Below are 23,384 nucleotides of genomic sequence, written 5' to 3'. Positions count from 1 at the left end.
GTGAACAGCGCAGAGGCGGGAAGCTGTGTTTCAAATTTTTACATTTGGGCTTGGACTGGTCCTTCAATTTACTCCGGCCTTGCCAGAAGATAGGAAGCAAGAATAGGACTGCACCTGACCTTGTGTCTTGGAATAGGACTGCTACCACTTCTTGTATTTAGCAACAATATTTACCTTCCCACTTCCAGATTCCCTTTGGATGCACCAGGGAGCATCTGTTGCAGAACTTAGAGTAGTGTTTGGTGATGAGGCAGCAGATTAAGAAGCCTCGCGGGTCTGTGACCAACATCTGCTTCCACAAGCACTGCATGGCCTAAACCCTGCTTTTTTGGGATGAGAAACCTCCATCAAAAAATAAAAGTATGTGCAGGCTGCCATACAAAGAAAGCAAAGCAAGCAACCCTGTAATAGTGTGCAGCTACCATGTTCTCACAAAAACGAACATAAAAAAACAAAGCAAGGTATTGGGCGGGTAGATGGCAATTTGTGGGGCGAGGGAATAACTTGGAATTCTGAGTGCAAACAGAAAAGATTATTTTAAGATGTAGTGGTTATTAACAGCCAATGTGCTATTCTGCTCGATGTAGGTCTGTGTGAGGATGAGTGTTTTTCCAATTATGGCAACTGCCATAATATAGCTGAGGGCAGCTTTCCAAATATAGCGAGCATTGCCAGAGTAATAGACTGGGATTGGCTGCCTGCCTTTTGGAAATGTCAATGCTTGTTTTATTTTGTCATTTATTTTGGTTTCAAAGAGCACACAATGCCATAGTACTCCTTGGCAAATTAGGGGACTACTTTGTGTGTTGATGTGCTCTTTGTGAAAGGGAAAATGTTGTCATTCACAGTGAAGGTAGTCAATGGTTGAAGTGGGCTCCCTCACTACCCCATGCTATATGCTACAGTGTGCAGGGAGGACGTGAATGACAATTACATATCAATGGCTAAAGAGGACTTCCAGAAAACCCCTATAATGAAGCATATTACACATAAAACATTAATAAAATCAAAAGGGTTTGGCTAACACAAGACCAAAAGGAAAGGGCAAAACTGGCAAAACTCTTGTCCTTCCAGAAACTCCACTAATAGCTGTGAGGGCTGAAATAATGTGAGCACAGTGGCACAACACACCGAATAAATTAGCTATTCTCAAGAAATATTCTGGACAGGCAATCTGCAAAACTGCCATTTATGTCTCACTTTATTGGCTTGTCAACATTTCCCAAGTAAGTAGGTGAGGATTAATTTTTTCATAGTTGCCATACTCACCCCACAATGAATTTTATATATCTTAATTGTGTGTAAAATAGACATTGGTCAAGGAATATTTCGCATGTTTTGATTAATTTACAATGGGTTATTTGTAAAGGGTGATATAAAGAACCACAACACAGTCTTGAAAACAGTCAGCCCAACTGACCAACCATCTTTTAAATAGCTTTATTTTATAAAACTCAAACCATAAAGAGAACGCAAATGTACACCTTAGAATATCGACAAACAAGCTTGCCTTTTTTTTTTACAGCTTTAGACATTCATGAACTACTACATAATTTACATCTGTACAGAGATTTCAGGTTTTGCAACACGAGGTGTTACAGGAAAATTACTTTAGCAGCAATATCACACAATACAACACTTCATAGTGTTAGCTTAGTGTATGTTGTAAAGTGCTCTTTCATATTAAAAAAAAGTAACGTTCAAAGAATGAGAGAGACGAAAGTTCACTTCCAATGTACCGTTTGGATCACAAAACCATGTCAAATACATTTCAACTTAGTAAACATTTGATCTTACATGAAACGGAAAGAAGAAACAAACACCAAAAGAGTATACAATTGATGCATTCATGTTACATGTTAAGTAAATGAAACAGGCAGATATTTATATACATGCATGCGTCTACATGTCTTTCTATCTTTATATATATATATAGTTGTACATGTATATACGTACACACAGAAACAAATATAGACATTCAGACATTCGGATGTACTTCTATCATGTTGATGAAAAATAAACGTACTATAATACATTATGTATCAGTGGTCGTTTTGTAATACATTTGACCTCTTTCTCTTTACTCATTTGGAACAATTTTGCATAAACTAAATATGAAATCAGCAGCTAGAGTGATATATGTATTCTAATGTTCAGCGAGGTTGAATCTACATGACACTGGGTAACTATAGCCTGCCACCCGTGCAGTAAAGCAAACTAGATACTACAAAGCTGCCCTCTCTCTTTATAGATACGAAACACACTTGTTACATATCTATACATATATATACACACACATTGGTTAAATAGATAATGAAAAGACACTTCATATTTGAGGAGGCTATTTTTCTGCACTATTGAACTGAGAAAATCAACAAATATGTACACACTGCCTCTATCCAAACAAGTTAAAGAAGACTAAGAGCAAATGAACAGGAAATAAAATGCAATCCATCTAATACAATGAGGCTTGTTGGTTTACGTTTTCAAACTGTAAATAAAACTAAAAGCAACTATTTCCCCCATGAAGCAAACCTGTCAATATCGATTTAGTTACTCTTACAACCTGCAACCGAGGAACCTGGTTCTTGCTACATTAGTTAAATAACATTTTCTCTAGGTTTTTCAAAAGCGAAAACAACAAAACAAATATTCTACAACATATATATATATATTTCAAACATACAGATAGAGCTATGTGTAAAAATAGACATTTGTGGGCATGGCTCAGCGCTAAAATTTACAAAAACACACAAGTCATTCATTAAAGTCTCAATACACAAATAGACGTTAGATAAATAATAGTGTGAGATCATAAAATACATTAATTTCAAGTATGAGAGTTGCCTTGCTTTTACTTGTGAAATTTAGAATGTGTGTATTCTTCTAAAGCAACATGTGAAAATACCTTTCTAAGTGCCCGATTTTTAGTCGGTAGTAACAAGGTTACATTAAGCACCCCGCATCTTTAAAAGCATCTGTGAAATCAGCAAGTCAACAGCCATCAATCGCTAACCACATCAATGCAGTACACGAATGGAATGGCTGTATCACAATCGCAACAACATGTACGATGGAGACAGTCTAACGTTTGTAGAACAGTCCAAGAGTTTCACTGTCAGTTCTTAGTTATCAAAATGTCAAAAATCTTTATTAGTATATGTACCATTTTTTTGCTCGATCACAAGATTTGAGAAATTCATACCCACTCTGAAAAAATAAAACAATGTAGAGAGTTTACTGTTATCATTGGACTTAGTTCACAATGGAATACTATGTACAAGTTATCTTGAGAAAGAAGAATCCACCAGACAGCATGAAGGAGATAAAATGTAATGTATCAGATATGAGCATCAAGGCAACGGGTCCACTTGCAGTAAAGTATCTTGTAGATATTTCTATTTATTACATTTCATCTGGGTATTCCAAATGCTTCATGGAAATTAATTCTTCGAGCTTTATTCTTCCGCCACCCATCATTGCAAACGCCGGATACATCATGCCCGAGCACTCTACCTTTCGTTCATAAAGACAATTCATACTATCTGCATCATAGAACCCAACCATGCCTTTTTCATATTCAAGGAAAACACCTATGCGAGATGGCAAAGGAAGAACTCTGTTTTCATAGTCACTGGAGACATTCGATGCTTTTGGAATAAATAGTTTGTCCATTCCTATGGTAACAAGAGTAAAGGGCTGTGATGAGTCATCGCAGGCATCTTCACTTCCACTGTCATGACCACTGTCTTGATCGTACCTAAACAAAAGGTACAGAGAAATTCATCCTTGAAACATGTTCCGACAGTATTATTTTGTTTTATAAGAAATGTAAACATACTTATATGATAAGGTGAACCTACACTTTGTTCTTACATACATGCATAAATATTGCATGCAACACGTTGAAAGTAAGTTGAATAGTACTTGACATCAAACTCAACACAAAACCTCTTGGATTGTCTAAATATATGTACTCTTCATGACTAAGTTATTATCTCCTCGTTCTTGTAAATTTGGCAGTACACCACCCAACTGCTTGGATTTAGAGTTTCCAATAACTCTTGTTTATCAAAAAGTCTGAAGGCTCTTTAATCGCTCAAGATTTATTAGTACAATGTTTCCACCTCTACTGGCTTATTTAGTGATTGTACTGATTTCGTTCCTGAGTGTTCTGCTCGAGTGAGGAGACTGTCTCACTTGAGGTCCACTGCTATCTCTGCGGACAGAATTAAGTATTTTTCTCTAACTGTCGAGCAATATAGGTCTTTGCTATCCTCACTAGGAATAATGAACATGAAAGCACATTATTGTTTCAGCATTGTCTAGGACAAAGATCGAAGTATTGAATTAAGTTCGAACCGATTTTGTCACGTTTTCACTTTAAAGTCATACAGCTCTTGTCCAAAGCTACAGTCGATTGATTTGGCATGCAACTGCTAAATACAGGTTTAATTTTAATTTGCCTATACATTTAGACAAACCAGTTCGGATCTTAGAAAAACATTTTGGTTCGCCAGAAAGAAAAACATTTGCTAAGGAATACGGGTGGAGGTAAGCTACCACCTAAAATGTTCCCTACAGAATTGTTCTTAATTTGTGTTGCTTATGCATGTATGTAGCAGTACTTTTTTTAGCTGGATGTGTCACTTTGTCAGCGTTAATTGGAGCTGGTTTGAAAGATGACTGTAGGGGAAAGTAATGCAGCAACTTGATTGTTTGGGTAATGTGTTTTCATAAAGTTCTTGTTGAGATGTGTGGCAAAGTGTAGGATGCCTTTCAGGGGTGCTAGAGTTGTATCTTGGATACCTTTGAGCAGAATGTTGTCTCTATTCAAATGAGATGTGACCAGGACTTGCACTGTTGTTCTGATTCAGAAGATAGACTGATAGGTCCGAGTCAAGGTTATATTTAGCATAGTTTGAAGCTACATAGGCGGATGCCAGACACCCAAGCTTAAATCTGTGATTTCTAGAGCTGCTGGTGAACAAGAGGAAGCCAGTCTTCTTATAGTCAAGCTTTGGGCAGCTGCCTGGTATCCAAGTCTAAATTAGCTAAGGGCGATTTTGAGTGACTTGTGGAGGAGATTGAGGTAGTGTGTCATTGTTGTGCCTTGATGAGGTTGTCGGTTAATATGGATCTACAGGTCCCCATCCATAGACTGATGGTAATGTGACCATCACCAACAAAGCCCAGACCTTCAACACTGGTCTGAGGAAAATCCTCCAAATCCGCTGGCCCAACAACATCAGCAACAATGACCTATGGCAGCACACTAAAGGTGATGGAGATGACTGAGGGTGTAGACCTTCTCTTGTGCTCCAGCTATGCCATATTTGGTAGGACCTTTTGTTACAAGTTCCTGCAGCATCTTAAGATGCATCTTTTACTTTTAGATAGTTCTACTATCAAATTATCTATACTTAGAGCTTCCGAGTTGGTTATATCACACTAAGATTTGGAATGGAAGGGCTGATATTGTGACATTTCTGGACATAGTCAAGTTCAAAACCAGCAGGGCAGGTTTGTTGCCTCTGTATGGATGTGTACCCATCAGAAGGTCTGCTCAGGTATGAGAACACAATGTTAACATCCTGGAGCAAAACATAGGCACTTTGGCAGTGAAGTGCATGGGGTGGGGGTGCAGTGTTGCATCTTCCTCCTGGTACACAACAAGTGAGCTGTCTGGTACACCTACACCAACCACGTCAGTCAGACGGGAACACAGGTCCTGGCCCAGTTTGCAAAGACCTACTCACACGGAAGCCTTCATCACCAGATTTCCAAGTAGAGACTTCAATGTATAGCGAAAAGGGTTGAAAGTTACTTGTGTACCCATTCTAAGCATTGATGACCCACAAAGGCCCTTGTCGGGTGAAATTATTTGCCTCCTTGGTGCACACTCAATTGTTCCAGTTTAACAGTTGGAGGCCAGACCTGAAAGTACAAGTCCCAGAAGAGTTACGCCGAATACGAAGCATGGTGAAGCTATATATGTGTCCCCTTTCCGTCATACTTCCCATGCTAATATTACAGGTTAGAAGACAGAAGATAAGGAACATTCTGGTTCCTCCTCTCTAGAAAGCACAAAGTCTGGCTTCAGATTCTCCTGAACTTTCTATAGATTCTCCCATTCACCTTCACCAGAGGGCAAATCTTCTTCAGGGTCTCCTAGGCTGTCCTCACAAAACCATGATCGTAATTAACAAGGTATTTACCTTCGGTAATGCTTTTTCTGGTAGAGACTCTATCTAACTGCAGATTCCTCACCTTTTGAATATTTCCCAGGCATCAGACTATATCAGGAAAAATTTAGCAGAACCGATGCACGCTGGTTAGTGGTGCTGTGCGTCTCCATATGGACGACGTTCTGGAAATGATGTGCACGGCCTATATAGGTCCCCCCCTCGCACACTTTCAAGGCTGCCCGCGCCGCCATACACAGAGCCTCAAAAGTAAATTGGCTTTGACAAGTATGCAGGTTCCTAAACTGGAGATCTTACTAATGGGTAGAACCCAATTCACAGAACTAGTTGTATGGAAGGGTCCGTGAGGAATCTGTGTTTAACGGAGTCTTTACCGGAAAGAGTTACTGAAGATAAGGAACTTGTTCTTTTGATATTATGTTGTATCTATTTACAGAGCACAACAAATCACACCCAGAGGTGTATATTGGGGTTAGGCCTGATCGAGTAACGCATCCAATTATCAAAATAACCAAGTTTTTAATAGTCTCCTAAATTGGGTGAAATCCACGAAGCTGCAAAGATCATCAGGATGTTGATTCCATGCTCTCAGAGCAGTCTAAGAGAAAGCTCTGCCTACATATCTTGAGGCACCAATTCATGGGATACCTAGAACAACCTTATCACAAGACCGGAGTGTGCAGAACGGTAGTAGCATCGTTTGTCCTTGAGGTACTGCAGAGATCTTCCTAGTGAAGCTTTGTGGACGATACAACATGCATTAAAAAAGATGCACTTTCTGATCGGTAGCCAGTGGAGGGACCTAAAAACAGGGGCCAAAGGAGAGCCTGCAGGGAGGTTGCAGACCAGTGGAGCAGCAGAATTTTGTATGACTTGAAGTTTTGTTAAAAGGTTGTCATTGGCTGCCATAAGCAAGGTATTGCTGCTCTGGAAGAACCGCAGATTTTCCTTCCTTGCCAATACGCGGTCACCTCTGCGGGAAGGATTAAGGCGGTCACGTGCCTCTACCGCAGATTGACGCAGGGCCTGAGAGCTCCACTTGAGAGGCTACACGCCAAATGGGAGATAGACCTGGAAATTCCCATCGAGCCTAAGCCCTGGGATATGTTGATGGAAAGAGCATGGAAATGCTCCCGAAACGCCAGATTCCAACTCATCCAATTTTATGTGTTCCATCAGGCGTACCTCACTCCTTCTAAACTTAATGAGTTCTTCGACTCCCACGCCGCCTGTCCAAGATACAGACTGGAGGATGCAGGGTACATGCACATGCTCTGGGATTGCCCCATACTTCGGGATTACTGGGGAGGGGTACTGACCAAATTGACTGAGGTAACAGAGAGGGACCTGCAAAATACCCCGGCGTTGTGTCTGTTGCACTGGTTTCCCCACACTACCCGCAACAAAACCACCAGCAGGTTTTTGGATCTGGGGCTGGTTCTGGCCAAGCATGAAATCACCAGCCACTGGAAAGCGGCCACAGACCCTAACGCGGGGCGCTGGCTCAGAGAGTTCCTTAAGTGGGCAGACTGCGAGGGGACGATTCAACTCCAACTAGCTCGGAGAACTGACAATGACAAGCTGAGAGACACAGCCAGGGCCTGGGTAGCACTGACAGAACTACTTAAAGACCCAACTGATGACGAGGACGGATCCCCCTGATCTTATCCACCATTTCGATTATGCCGGACCCAGGGTGAGGGTAGTCGGGTGGCCAAGTAAATGGGCAATGAGGCCCCCCTGATCGTGTGTATTCTACCGGACGATGATTAGGCCACTGACACAGAGCTCGATGGGACTGGTTAGATCACCCCGTGAGCAGCACACATTGTACTGGAGAAGCAGCATATCTGAGGGGAGGGGGGAGGGCAGGGGGGAGGGTAGAGAGGGGGTTGGGTCTGAGTATGTCTGGGGGGGGGAGGGATGGTGCGTTGGATGTTCAGGTACCTGACTTATTGAAGGGGAAGAGGCTTATGCTCACTAAGTTCGAGTTCTGCACAGCGGTTGTCCTGAGGAGCGACGTTATGGCTCCTGTTACTGATACGGTTGGACAATACACGCTGGGATTACAGAGAATGCAACTGACTTGCTGAAGGGTGAAACAATATTCTGTTATATCTGAATTGACACTTACGACATAGTGAGCTCAGCTGATATTCAATGATAATTTGAAAAGGATGTATGCTCTTCATATGTGAACCCCAATAAAATCTGTTTTAAAAAAAAAATAAGCAAGGTATTGCTGCAAAACAAGCGACCCATGATCAGTGCCTGGACCAGTGTTTTCCTAGCTGGAGCCAGGGAAAGACTTTCCTTTAGGATAAGCATGGTCACAAAACAAGTCCCACTGGTTGCGGCTACATGGTTTTTCATTGACAGTTCCTGGTCAATTATTACTCCTAAATGTTTGCTGAATGACTGGGGGATGAGGCGGTACTTAATTCCGCAAATCACCAGTCCAAAGACCATAAATGTTGCACACTGCCAAACAGCAAGACGACAATTTTTTAATCCAAGCAGCAATATCTATCATACAATTTTCGAAGAGAAGCTTAATGTTCTCAATTCAATGTCCTGCTTCATAGACATGATCAGCTCCATATCATCGGCATACAATATTATTTCAAAAACATACTTTTTAACAATCTGCATAAAGAAAGCAATGTAGATGTTAAACAATGTTGGGCTCAATGATGACCCCTGGAGCACACCGTTGGTGAGAGGTACCTGCCAAGATTTGCCACAGATATGTAAACACAGATTCTTCATCTTTTGAATAGATACCAGAGCAGTACCTAATAGGAGGTGGGTTTGTGAATTGGCTGAAACCAAAAACTCCTGTAGGACTGAGCGGGAAAAATGCCTCTACCGGTGAACCTGGCTGTCCAGACAGTAGTTATTTGTGACCGTATGGTGTGACACCCATGTCGTTGCCTGGCAGATGTCCAGGATAGCAGGTTTGGCACTAGTGCAATATGCTCGCACATCTTCTGCAGGCTGCTTTTTGGTCAGTGCATAGCAGATCTCGTTGCAGAGCTCGATCTAGCTGGAGATCGTCTGTTACTGTAAGGCCTTACCATTTTTCCCTCCAGTGAACCCCACAGCTTATCATCCACCTGGTTTTCTCTAGTATGATTGATGTCAAAGCTCAGCACTCTTTTGGGATTCAAGCGAGCAAGTCTGTTCCTCTTTAGAGGGATGAGGTAAAGCATAGAAAGCAACAGGGTGATGGTCTGACTGATGAGATTCAGTGTCACAACTTTTGGCAAGAAGGATTCTCGTGTCTGCAGAACTAGTTTGTCTGGGAAAAAGGCAGGTTAACGCGGAGAGCCTGAACCTCACTTACTCGGAGTGCCAAAGTGATGGAGAGGAGGAACATTGTCTTAAGGGTGAGGAGTCACAAGTAAAAGCTGTGAAGCGGCTCACAGGGAAAATATGCAAGGACCAAGTTAAGGTCCTGCTGAGGAATGGCAAAAGGAGGAGGAAACAAGTGATGAAATGTTGTTGTGGTGATGATAAATGGAATGTTTGGTGCCTGTGAGATGAAGGGTCACAGTTTGAGTATGGGCTGAGAAGCAGACAGGCTGCTCCTGTTGGGGCTCCTCTACATATACTTACCAACCTAAAACTAAGTCTAAATAAACCTATTTAATATACATCTCGGTTACTGGACTTCATCATTACAGTGTTATATGCATTAAGATCCTGGTGGTTCTGAGGCGGACTCTAGACAGTCTGCGTAATATGCTGGGATGCGTCAGGGTGTGGTGATGTGAAAAGTATGATGTAATTTGCAGTGTGTGATTGTATACTGTGGAATAAAGAACTGTTTAACTACAGTTCGAGGGGCATGGTGACGTCCTTGCGCCTTCTCAGAAGTGTGAGACTGGCGGGAATCCAACTGGGATTTTTGGGTTTTTTCTTCAACTTACTCAAAGACTTGGTGTGCGATGATGACTGACCTCAGGGACAACTCCTGCAACTTCTGGACCGATAACAGGACCAGGCCCGACCATTAGACTTGGACCGGTCTCGTCACAAAATCTTCTTGTGCTTAGCAACAGAGCTTCGCTGTGTGGTCTTGTAAGGGTTTATGGACATGCAGTCACTGCAGGCCTTAGAGTCGTGGCACAGTCCTAGGCACCACATGCAAACCTGATGAGCATCTGTCACAGACATTTGTTTGTGACAGCCCCTGCAGAGTTTGAATGCTCTCGTCTTGAGAGGTGATGTTTGCCATGCACACTGAAAAAGAGAATCCGCTCCTGGAGCATGAAAAGAAAGGAACTGATGTCAGGCTGCAAGAGTGCTGCCTATGTAGTCCCCATGTCACTTCTTGAGCTGAACGGAGTCTGTGCCTAGCACCTCTGCACCAACTACCAGTGCAGAGACATACGGCTCAAAAGTTTCCAGATCCAGTCTGACACTTGGGAATTATTCAAAGGTGAGGAATCTGTGGTTGGGAGGCTCTATCAGAAATTACTCCGCCTCATGCATGGAGAATTAACAGGCACCAGTGGGCATATCTAAGACACTTCAAGAGTCTACCTCAATTATCTGAAGTTTTGGGCTTAGGTGCTAACAAAAGCCCAGAGCTCTGCTGGGCATTTTTGGTCTGGAGCAAGTTGTGTGCACAATGGTGGACTCCAACAAATCAGCGATTTTTGCGAGTGACAATGTGGTGGAATGAACTCCTGTGAGGGATTCTCCTTGATCTGTTGCCTGCTCAGGGGCAAGTTGGGACACACACACACACACCCAAGACCACAAGTGAGATGAGAATACAGTCCTATGTAAGCTGCAAGTAAAGCGCAACATTTAAATCAGCTAGTGAATGTTTTAAGAGATGGGTTGACTATGGTATTATGCTTAATCTCTGTAAGAAGGTCTTAGATGTGAGTTAGATATTTTAGGCAAGGAATTTAGCATTTTAGTTTAGCAATTGAAAAATATTTACATTTTCCTATCTGTTGACTGCTTCCAAGTCTTGGCAGGGCATAGTGGCTCCTGCTGAATGTGTCCCAGAATTAAAAGTTGACATGACTAGCTTGCCCTCAAACCAAAGGTCCATTCCTCAATAGTTTAGGGTTAACTAACCACTCAGACCTTGAGGTGTGCTAGCAAACGGCCAGGTATGAGTTTTTTTCCTCAAGTTAGTCTTTGCATGCCTGGAAAAACATATTGCACCACACAACTCACCTTTTGCATGTGCTGGCACCTTACTCCTTAAAAAAATAAAACATAAACAATAACATGACATTTTAAATCTGACAAGACCTTGCAGGGTTTATCTAAAATATAACTGTCCAGCCATTGGCATTCATAAAATGCTTCCTCTGGAACTACGGTGAGGAAGAGAGCAAGCAAGATGGCCACTCGGATGCCTTGACCTCCGTCGCCCCAATTAATGATCCTGAGGCATCCTCACCATAGGATTAACAAAATGCATTTATCCTGAGGCGGACAGACTCTTGAAATGGTATACTTCATCCTGGTGTCCCTTAATAAAGGTATGTTTCCTCGTTAATGCCAATCTTGCCCTTAGGGGCTGAACTCCCGCCGGATTGAGGAGGTGGCACCGGAAGGCAGCGTCCCCAGAGCTGCTGCTGGAGCGGCCAGACCATGGCTGTGGTGCAGCGATGAGAGAACTGATCCCTCGGTTCGCCTGAGGATGTGTTACAGCACCCAGGTGTGGAAGACGTGCTGCCGGTACCGCATATATGAAGGATCCAAGCTGTTTAGGCCCAAGGCAAAGTCGAAAGTCCTGGAAGCAATTCAGAGGTCTAGCACCATACTGTAAGGCAAGATAGACACAGTAGCGAATGAGGTGGGCCTACTACGTGCAGACTTCCAAAATGTGTCAGCGAGAGTGACGGTTACAGAGCAAATGATTGGCGGCCTGGGCCAGGATGTTGTCAACCTCAAGGAACACGTTGCGAAACTGACAGCCACAACAAAGATGCTGAAAGATAGGGTTCAGGACGCTGAAGGCCAGTCCTATCATCATAACTTGAGTCTGGTGGGGTTCCAGGAGCAGGCAGAGGGGAGCTCAGCAGAATTCATCCTAAATGACTGGATCCCTAATCTCAAGCCGGAGGGCCTGTCCCACATGTTCGTGGTTGAGCGAGCACCCAGAGCACTGGCGATGCACCCTTAGCCGGCGGGCACTCTGAGAGCCCTTATTGCATGAATCTTTAACTACCGTGACAAGGATGGCATCCTTAAGGAGAGCTGAAATACGTAAGCCACAATGCTTCTATTTTCCCAAATTATACTCAGAAAGTACTTTCCTAGAGCAAGACGTTAGTAGAGTCAAGCAGAAACTCAGGACTATAAGGTTTGTCGTACATGCTGCTGTTCCCCACCCGGCTCCGGGAGGTCGCACAGGGCAAAAGCAATTAATTTGATTGACCCAATGATGTTTGGGCCTAGTTTGAACAATGGGAAAAAGTCCCGCTTGGAGAACAAATCTCTTCAAAGCCTGGTTGTAGTTGGCACGAAGAGCCACACAATGGAGTATTCTCAAGGATAGTTGACAGCAAGAGGTGATACGGAATCTCGAACTGAAGTGAAGGAAGAAGGCCCGCTAGCAGATGTGCAGATATACTATGCCAGCTTGATCTGTATTCAAAGCAGTGGGGAGGAAGGTCCAGTCCTGATTATATCAGAGACTGCTGGATCCCAGGCTGGTTGACTCTTGGTGCGGCCACCTGGCCATGGTCCTGGTGTGTAAGTACATTGAAGGGAGGAGGGAAGCACGGGACAGAGACGCTGCATGAGACTCAGGAACATTCGGTAATGAGGTGTTCAATCTGGACGATCACTTCTGTGTGCCTTTGACAAGTGCTGCTGCTGCATACTAGCTCCTACGGGGAAATACCTTAGGGCACTGTTAGGGCAGTCGGAGTGAGGCCTGGTGTGGGACTCTGCCCTCAAAGGGTTGGGGAAAACACCAGCATCACCCGCTCCTGCATATCAGTTTACTGTGCAAGGGTTGGAGACTGGTTCTAGACAGTGTGCCAACCAGTTGGATTACACTTAGGTGGAGGTAGGTGATTTCTGTGCTTGTTTGGCACAGGATGGTGGGCGTTCATGACTAGTTAGTTTACTGTGGTCTTAACACCCTGGCTGCTAAGGGGTTTTCCCCTCCTGCGCTAACATTCTTAGAATACCATTGTTCATGACAAGGCCAGCTCGTCATAAGCACAGCTCAACCGTGCCTCATGACGAGCTGGCCTTGTCATGAGCATCGAACAGGTTAAGATTGCCCGGGGTGTGAAGGGGTGGTGGGGTTTCATTGTTTTTTCTGTTACGGTACATGTCATGCTATGGAATATTCGAGTTAAGCACACATGGATGCGGAGCGGAAGAAGGGAGATGCTCGACTTATGGGGAAGTACGAGATCGAGAGGCAAAAGGTGACGGGGTACTAACCGCTTGTATAATACAGAAATATACGATTATCACACAGAATTTCAAAGGCCTGGGTAGCTACATTAAAAGATACAGGGTGCATTCCTATTTAAGACATTGGAGTGAGTATTGCATGCTTACAGGAAACACACCTCCCAGACAGTGAGGCGGATAAACTAAAGAAAAGATGGAGGGGGCAACTGATGATGTCCACCTTCTCTTTCTATGCTCGCAGGGTGGCGATCTGCGTGGCACCCAGCGTCCCCTTCTGCTTGATCTATATGGAGGCGGATACACAGGTCGGTATGTCTTGGTGCAGGGAGTGCTGGATAGGTTGGATATCGCCATTCTGAACCTCTATGCCACCAAGGTAGTTGATAGCGATTTTTCCCCAAAAAATGCAGTCACTGGTGAAGGATAATATGGTTGAGCGGCTACTATGGGTAGGGGACTTTAACTGTGTCCTGGATGAAAACATGGACAGATAAACCCCCCAGAGACCTAACTAAACCTGGAATGGTAGATATGCTGACTGAAGTCATGCATAATCCGGGATGTAAGGATGTGTGGCAAGAACAATACAATACCCGGTAGAGAGGGGCTATTCTTGTTAATCGGACGCCCATGGTACCTAAAGCCGACTGGATCGAGCTCTGGGTACAGCAAACGTAAGGGTAGATGTTCAGACGGCCACACATCTGTGTAGGTTTTTATCTATTCACTCCCCTCTGTTGTTGGAATGGATTGGTGCAAGAGTTCGGGATGGACTGAGATTTTGGCGAATGCAGAAAGACTCCCTATTGCAGGCACCGTTTAGGCAAATGTTAGGCAAAAAGATCTCAGAATACTTGGAGGGTAACTGTGGCTCAACATACAGGAAGGGTACTAAACGGGAAGTCCTGAATGCAGTTATTCTCAGGGAATGTCTTGGTGAATTGTGTGGTCTGCACCAGCAATTACACAGTGAGTTTGCGAAGGCCCCAAGAGGGGTCACTGTGGAACTGGATTAGAGAGGTCGGTTGTTGTTATTAAGAGGCGCTTGGCAGACACGTGGAACAGACTGGACAAGTTTAAGCATTGGGAATATAGACAACAGTTGCATCAGAAGGGGGATAGACCTAGTAGGTTGTTGGACTAGTGGCTTAAACGGGAGACAAACAGAAATCTTTAATGCGACTTCGTCATCGAGATAGGACCATGGCCACCTCCCAACGACTCATTGTGACACTCTAGGGGATCACCTATGGGACTCTTTTAGAGGAAGGGAGGCGGCTGACGCTGCTTTGGTGCCCAGGTATCTGGGAAGTGTGGACCTGCCTATGTTGCTAGCCATGTTATGAGACGAATTGGAGGTGGACATCTTCCTAGAAGAGATCAGGAAAGCGATGGGTAAGATGAATAGAGGGAAGTCACCGGGGGTGATGGCTTCCCGGTGGCGTTCTACCAGGCTTACACAGTGCAGGTGGCTGGGCCGTTGCTTGAGGTATTTATGAGGTGCAGGACAGTGGAATGCCCCCCCCCCACCATTAGGGAGGGAGTGGTATGTATGGTCCCAAAACCTGGAGAAGATGTGACAAACCCGTCCTCCTACAGGCCTCTCACCAAGTTCAACATATACACAAAAATACTGTGTAAGGTCCTAGCAGAAAGGGTGACTGCTGTAGTAGGAACGCTGGTGCATTAAGACCAGTGTGTCTATGCTAGTGCAACAGCTCTTTACCTGCAAAGACTTGCACATGTAATACACTCCATACAAGGAAGTAAAAAGGATTTGGCGCTGGTTTTAGTAGACATCCCTAAAGCGTTTGATACTGTGGAGTGACGACATTTACTGCTTGTGCTCCGTAAGATGGGGCTTGGTCCCCTTGTCTGTAAATGGGTGAGGATCCTATGAATGGTGCCCAGTGCTAAGTTGCGAAGTGGGGGGATGGTGTTTGATGAATGGTGAGTGGAGAGGCACGCAGCAAGGCTGTCCACTCTCACCACTCCTCTTCATCCTGGCGATGGAGCCACTGGTGGCAAAGCTTAAGGACGACTTGGGAGACTCTGGCATCACAATAAGGGACATTACACATCTGGTATCCCTATGCTCAGTGATTTTTTTTGTTCTACTTGCAGCGCCCTGCTGTCCTCCTCCCCACATAGCTTCCGACACAAAGGTAGGTATGTGGGAAAGTGGTGGGTCTGCACATTAATAGGTAAAAGTAGTTAAAGTTTTCACTGTGGTCCCTGGTAGAGGCGCCTGAGACAGCCCTGGCTCAGTTGGGGTGGAGATAGGTGAACACTTCCTTCCGGTATCTTGGTATCATGTGGGGCACTCAATGGATGCAGAGCTATGCTTCTAGAAAACCTTTTTCATCAAGGTTTCAGTGAAATGATGCACCATCAAATTTGCTACGCATTTATTTAATTAAAGTCTCCTTGGTGTGGGAACCCTTTGATTTGTTGGAGGAACCCTCACCCACCAAGCTAGTTGGTGGCATGCTTCATCATTGGGTTACCACCCGGAAGGCTGAATGCCTCCCAGGTGTGCTTTGACGCCGAATTACAGCAGAGACGGTTTTTCCTCTTTTTTTTGTGCAGGGTGGATTTTGTGATAGTTAAAGATTAAAACTACCTACAGGATACCTGGTCCTTTCATATATAGTTCCCGGGGTAGGATAAAAAAAATTACAATGTTTAATGGACGTGAATGAGCCACTGGTGTTGCACATCTCTTCAATTAATGTGCAAAAGTGAAAAAACTATTTGTGAGGTGGTCTACATGTTTCAGCCACAAGTATCAATTAGAATGGCTTCTTTCAGGACCCGTGGCTCAGAGTAAACCCCAAGCTCACGTAGAACAATGCGCACACGCTAAGGTGCCCATAAGGATGTGACTTGCGGTTATTTACAGTCAAAGTTTCTGTACCTGTGCAGAGAAAGGTAAAGAAGACACAGCGTAATTAAAAAAAACAACAGTAGGTCCATTGTGGTGTGGACCTTATATTCATGCATGAACAATTTAATTGTGCAAAATTGCTAAATCTTCCGTGCGTGGGATGTGCAGTATTCCAGACATGCACTACTCATTAATCGCAAAGATATTTGCAAATTGTACGAACGTGCAGCGACTATTTGTGATTGCAAGTAATGCACTGTACAAATTGTGAGCATAATGTAAATCAAGGCAGAAGCTGAAGTGTCGCTGGATAAAGTCTAATTTTAAGGTTATAATCTGCACGGTATTAAAAAAGGATAAAGTTATCAGAATACCAAAATTCTTGGCACCTACTTTTATCACGAGAATTTTTTGTGACAGATCCCGGTTGGAGGCGGCACCTATTGTCCCACTCTATATGTGGCAGAGTAAATCGACAAATAATGAAAGTTAAAAGATCAAAGGGGAAAAAAATCAGTGTCTACCTGAGCGCGTCTAGAGCTGTCGCTCTGTTACTTACTGCGTCAAGGCTGGCCGCCTGTATCAGAACCTTTTAGTTCTTCACTCGGAATCCTGATAAGGCCGAGTGTTTGGTAAGCGGCGTCTTAAGGAGTGAATTCGTTAACAGGCTCCATCAGCTTGCCTGCACGTTGGGACTGTAGAACGGAGTATCTGATTGAGTATCAACAAGCGAGCCCCTGTACCTAGGTTAACTCTTTACTGGCTGTTACTGGTACTTGAGGTCGTACAGGTACCGATACATATTTTGTTAAAAAGAGCAGCATTTGTTGACAGATGAGGTCTTTAGCGTAAAGGTTTTTTTGTAAAGGTATTTGGTAACACTATTGAAGAAAATTGCAATGCAATGTATCGCTGTATGTCGAGACGGAGAAAAGAGCTTATGACTGGTTATCAGCAGGCGAGCCCCTGTACTTGGATTAACCATTGCCTGACCATTACTCTTATTAGAAATTGGGCTAGCAACGATGTATAATTCTTAAAACATGTTTATTTGATCGGTGAGGTCTTGTGAGATGGTCAAGGATTTTTTTAAGCAATATGTGTGTTTAGGTGCATTAAACCTGTTCATTAATTTAATATGATTATGGGGAATGATGAGTCTTTTTTAATATATACGCCCAAATGTGGCAAGTACATGGCAGGCTGGAGCTAGAGATTCGTATTTCTCCGGTGGACGAAGGCAGGTATTTGCTACAAGTACTGGTATCTCACTAGCTAAGCATCAGTTGTTGTGCGATCAATATATAGTTAATACCTTCTGGGTAATGAAATATTCCACATAATATCATTGTTCAGACCTTCGGGATGTGTGGAAAGTCGATAAATCTACCTCTGTTCTTTTTCTAGACGTGCTCTTTGGGGATCCTCACGAGGTGAGTCTAGTTGTTCTATGATCACCCACTTCAGATTGTCGATAGTGTGATTGGCTCTGATAAAGTGATCCGTCATTTTTGTTGTATTTCTTTTACATCGAATGTTACTTCGATGTTCATTTTGTCCAGTATGTGGCTTTGCAAGCAATGCAGTTACCACAAGGGTGACCGCCTGTAACATCTGGTATACCCTACGCATTGCAAATTCTATTCCCTCATGATTTTCTGGGCCGTGTTAAGACCCGCCGGTCTTTTGGGCTTCTCCCTCTTTTGAAAGAGAAGAGTGTTTTTTCCCACTTCAAGTTTCCCATTTGGAGGATCGCCAATGCTTATTGACAACCAAAGGGTGCGCCCACCAAGGAGACTTTAATCAAATAAATGCATTGCAAATTTTGATAGTGCATCATTTCACTGAAACTTTGATAAAAAAGGTTTTCTAGAAGCATAGCTCTGTGCTCGTTCTCTTTGTTTATTTATGTATATTTCCAGGGGAGACGAACGGCCCTTCTAGTTTCCTCTTCTTTCACCTCATTTGTTTTTGAGCACTCAATAAATGACCAGCAACAGCACTGCATTGAGCCGCTGGTGAGCGAACTGATTAAGTATGTTTGCTTTTGGAGCACACTGCTGCTTTCTAAACTAGGGAGTGTTGAGGTGGCAAAAATGGTGTTCCTTTCCAGATATTTATACAAAATGTTCTTTATATGCTGCTGTGGAAACTTACAAAATCTGTAGAACCCAAAATCTTAAATCCGTCACAACCACCTGAGTAAAATAAAGAGAAGTTACTTAACATGCTCGGGAGCCTCAGATGGGTGCAGGGTGCTTGAATACAACATTTCATTATAATTTGTCTGCATAACAGGTCATGTCTAGGCCCTCATGTCCCGACAGGTGGTAAAGAAACATTTTGTGCTTGGAAAATTACAGTACATCGTTACACAAGAATACGGTGGAAATCACCCTATGTGCCTGTGACAAGTCCGCTGTATCTAAAGCCAGACAGTTAACTATTACAATAACGTCTCAATGCAATCACAATGGTCTACCTTAGCGGAAGTGGTTGAATACACTTTTAAGGCCTACAGGGCCTATTGCTAGAAGGCAGAATGCAGTAACATGCAAGCCTTGCAATATGTCCCGTTGCAGGCAACTTACTAACAGCAAAGTGCAAACTTTTAATTAAGACTGTCACATGAGATCAAGCAATTAATATATTGGTTATAATTCCCATCATCATTGAATCATCACAATGTTAAATTATACAAAATGGATGCCACCAACTTAGCTTCCACACTGCCATGTATTCTGTTCAAGACACTGGACAGCTAGATTTCCCTTGTTTGGGCTGGAAGGAGAAGCGGGGTGGCACTTTCGCACCTCAGGAGAGACCTGTTTGGCATGGCCCTTCCTGACCTAGAACTTTTCTATTATGCATCCAAACTGCAACTTGCTGCAAGTTGGGTGTCTAGGGACAATAACTGGGAGACAAAACTGCTGCACAGCACCTAAGGCATACACTCCTTGATGGCCCAGCTCATGCGCGTATCGCGTACACTGTCTGGCACCCCCTATTTGATCCGAAAGCTGTCAGAGGTGTTGGAATGAGCTAGATGTGTGGATGCTGCTCCCATTTAGCAGTATTGGCGAAGGCATGTCTGTAGTGGATTGGAGGGAGGGGGGATATGAGACGCTGGGTGGCCTGTACCCAGGAGAGACATTCTTCACCTTCACAGATGAGCAGGTGGTGTTGGGGTGAGGGTGGGGGGTAAGCAATATACTAAACTGGTGAGCATGGAACAGGAAATCTGGACAGAATTCCCCAACACGCCCCAATTGACGGAAACCCTGCAACTAATCAGAACGGCGGGGTTGATAAGACACATGGTGACATCTATAAGACACTCAAGGCGGATAGGGTTTGGACTGAGCATGCGGCACAGGGAGTAGGAACTAGTGGCACCACTCACTGATATGGAATGGAGCACAACCTGCGAACTGGTAAAGAAGGCCTCGCGGAATGGCAGATTTAATTTGCCTCATTTTAATTATGTGCATTGCACGTACTTAACACAGATCAAGCTTAGCATGATGTACCCGTACAGACTGTCCCAGATGAAGGGGAGAAGGGGCTTCTTTCTTGCATATGGCAAGAGAGCGTCCTAGGGTGCATCATTTTTGGCTACAGGTAGGAGCGAAGATGAGGGAGGTGACTGCATTGACAATAGAGGAATCATCTCAGGTGTGTCTCCTTTTTAGGTCTCGCCAGCGAGACCTATTGCTGTTGTTTTGCCTCCCAAGGGAAACAGACCGAGCCGCTCAGGGTCTGTGAACGCGGTTACGTAGGCCGGCCGAAGGCACGCACACACACACACAGAGACAGACGCGCAAACAAGCGCGCACACACGTACACACACACATACACACACACCGCCACCGCCCCCCCACGCACAAACTCACACACACACACACGCCGCCCCCCCTACCCGCTACCGTCTGTGCCTCAATATCTTGCTCTACCTTCTTCGCCCGGCGGCAGTCCCAGGGCCGGTCCTAGCCCTGGGCGGTATGGGCAGCTGCTCAGGGGCCCCGCCGCAAGCCCCGCAGAGGAGACCGCAGATCAGTGGGCCCTGCCCGACATGAAATGCGGAAAGCGCTGCAAGTTAGTGGAACTAGTGCACCGTCACAGTGCACGCACCCCACCACCTAACTTAGTGGTGGTGTTGGTGGTGTTGCGGTGCGCGGGCGGCAGGCGTTTAATGATGTGGATCCCAGGACCGTCAATCTGGTAGCGCTACCAATGACGGCCCTGGACATCATTTTGGCCAGCCCCCACTCAGCAGGGACGCAGCACGCCCGCCGCACGCGCTCCCTGGCCTACAGTCTCTACTCTCTTCAGCCAGGAGCAGGGTGGAGTCGGGAGTCGGTTCGGGCCGCGTTGGCGTAACGTCTTAGATGAAGGTAAGCTCACAGTCAGTTTACTATCTGGTTTTGATTGCGCCGCGGGAATTAAGTACTTTATTACAAAGTAACATCATTATTGGCTGGGGGAGCAGCACACAGCAAGCCAAAGTAGGCCGGCTGCGTTTACTTTATATCCGACAGTGCTCAGCATACAGTGAGTGGCTTGTGGTGCCGTTAGCAGTTAGCAATAAGTGACCAATGCATGCAGACACTAGCATTAAACTACTTTATGCTAACCCCTGGTATGTTCTACCTGGCATGCCTAACAGTGTCCCATTTCAAATAGAAAAGGTTTACCCCATTTGAAAATCGGGCTGTTTTGAACTTGTAAAAGCACGCTGTATATCCTCCCCAAAAATGCACCCGTCTTCTGTAATCTAATCGGTGCAAATGTACAGCGCTCTAATGCCCTTAGGCCAAGTTCAGGCAGTAAAATAAATCGCAATACATTAATAAAAAAGTATATGTGTTTTGCAAGGCATGGGAGACAACATGCCTTTGTGCTTTCTGCAGAGAACATCTGTTGTAATATCGGGGAAATCGACACTAAAAACCATCCCCCCAGGCCATCTAACAATCCTACAGACAGCCTAAACGCCAACCCACACACTCACTTGTCAGAGAAGCACTTCTGCCATTGCCAGATACAAAGATAGGTCAGCCGGGCCCTGCTCCCTTCCATGCCGCCCAAATAATCAGTGATTTGGTCTGGTTTCATTTTTCCCCTTACTTCACCGTGCACCTCGTAAGCGGATTTGCTTTTTCTGCATGGCATGTTTCAGCACTGTGTAGTTTCAAATATAGCCGTTGTATTGGGGAAACTTTACACTGATAAAGTAGTTCCTTCTATGTGATCATGATGGTGTACAATAGAGAGCTGTGGAGATGAGGCCTAAGGCAGTGCGAGTTTCTCACATTGCCCATCAGTGTGTCATCAATGTGTTTAGACTGCACACCTATGCAGTTATTTGCCTCATTCTAGATCACACTGCGCAAAGGTCACGTATGTGTCAAATGTATCACCATATTTTGTGAAAGTGTGTTATGGTGGTATGCACTGCTTTAACAATAGGCACAGCAGCTTACCGTGGATGTCTAAAATGCTGCTCATTTTACCAACATTCCTACTGTGCTTATTGTTTGTACGTTTTTTTTTCATTGTGGCATATTGTGAATTCTGGTCTTAACTTGGGTTGTGGTGATAAGCAGGTTTTTGGATGCGAGTTTGTGTTTTGTTTTATAAACTATTGTGTGTGTTCAATTGGAAAAGAAAATTTTTACTACAGGATTTGTTGTTGCTTTTTTTTTAGCATGTGGTAGTTAGAAAACAGTATTCAAGCGTACTTTGCTTCATTGTTTAGTCCATTTAGCCTTTTTTGCGTGCTCTTTTTTCATTATTATCTTGTGTGCTTTTTGTAACTCTGCAGGAGACACGTTTTTAGGTCTCGACCTGCCAATGCGCAAGCGCATTGCAGCTCGAGACATATAGAGTTGGATCACGAAAGCTGACCAAGGGGCTTTGGCAGGCGGATTACGCAGAGTGCATGTGCCCGTGCACGCGCTTGCCATTTGCTCCCCGAGCCAGGCATCAGAAGCATCCACGCCCCCCCGCCACACCAGCCACGTCACAAACCACCATTTGTTTGTGCCTCGCATCATAGCATCAGACCCACCACAGCAAAGCCGAGAGCTTCAAACTTCAAAGGAATGCTCTCCCCCTCCCCCTCTGCGCAATGCCAGAGCTTGTAATTCGAGAGGCATGACATTTCACACCAGCCACTTCACGCGCTCCGCAGAATCAACCCTCCTCCCAGCGCTGCCTGTCCTTCAAAAGCAGCTTGTTCTCTTTATTCTCGCACTCATTTTGTTTCTCCACTCACTATCCTCTTTCTAGGTTTACTGTAGTCTCACCTCGCATTGAGGATTCATATTTTTCTCTGTTTATGTTTCGGGTGTTCCCGACCTCTTGTTATTTAAGTTACATGCGCAGTCAGCTTACATGCACGGTCCGCTTTCACTTTCCGGAATACGAGCACTGTATTTTATTTTATTTTTTCTCTTCTCTTCTCTTCACTTCACTTTTGGTGTTTCTCTTCCTGCACGATTCTACTTTCTCTTCGTCGCTTTTCACCCAATCTTTCTTCTCCCCAGTTTCACACCTCCCTCTTTGACATTCTTCTAATGCTCCCTTCTCTCCCGTTGTTCTGTGGCCCACTTCCATGCAACTTCCTTCCCTATTCTACTTTCTCTTAGTCTCTTTTCACCCAATCTTTCTTCTCCCCAGTTTCACACTTCCCTCTTTGACATTCTTCTAATGCTCCCTTCTCTCCCGTTGTTCTACGGCCCACTTCCACACAACTTCATTCCCTCATTGCTTCTCAGCGCGCCCCCTCTAAGCTTCCATGACTGCCCCAGTCCCACCCCTCGTGCTCCTCTTTTTCTCTGCGCCGTGTTAGCTCCTCTTTTTCCACATATCTCGTTTGCTCC

The 23,384-nt window shown here is 44.5% G+C and overlaps 1 protein-coding gene across 2 annotated transcripts in view; it reads right to left on the bottom strand.

Annotated features, from left to right (window-relative positions):
• Nucleotides 1–1,396: 1,396 nt before the first annotated feature.
• Nucleotides 1,397–23,384, bottom strand: part of TRIM36 (tripartite motif containing 36) — a 538,470-nt gene continuing 516,482 nt past the window's right edge. For both annotated transcript variants that reach the window (XM_078675525.1, XM_078675526.1), the window contains exon 10: nucleotides 1,397–3,760. In XM_078675525.1, the coding sequence (XP_078531651.1) occupies nucleotides 3,406–3,760 (355 nt within the window). In that variant the 3' untranslated portion in view covers nucleotides 1,397–3,405. The remainder of the gene's footprint in view (nucleotides 3,761–23,384) is intronic.

Source organism: Lissotriton helveticus, chromosome 2_1, assembly GCF_964261635.1.
Source record: "Lissotriton helveticus chromosome 2_1, aLisHel1.1, whole genome shotgun sequence".
Taxonomy (NCBI): Eukaryota; Metazoa; Chordata; class Amphibia; order Caudata; family Salamandridae; genus Lissotriton; species Lissotriton helveticus.
This window is presented reverse-complemented; position numbering and strand designations above follow the sequence as displayed.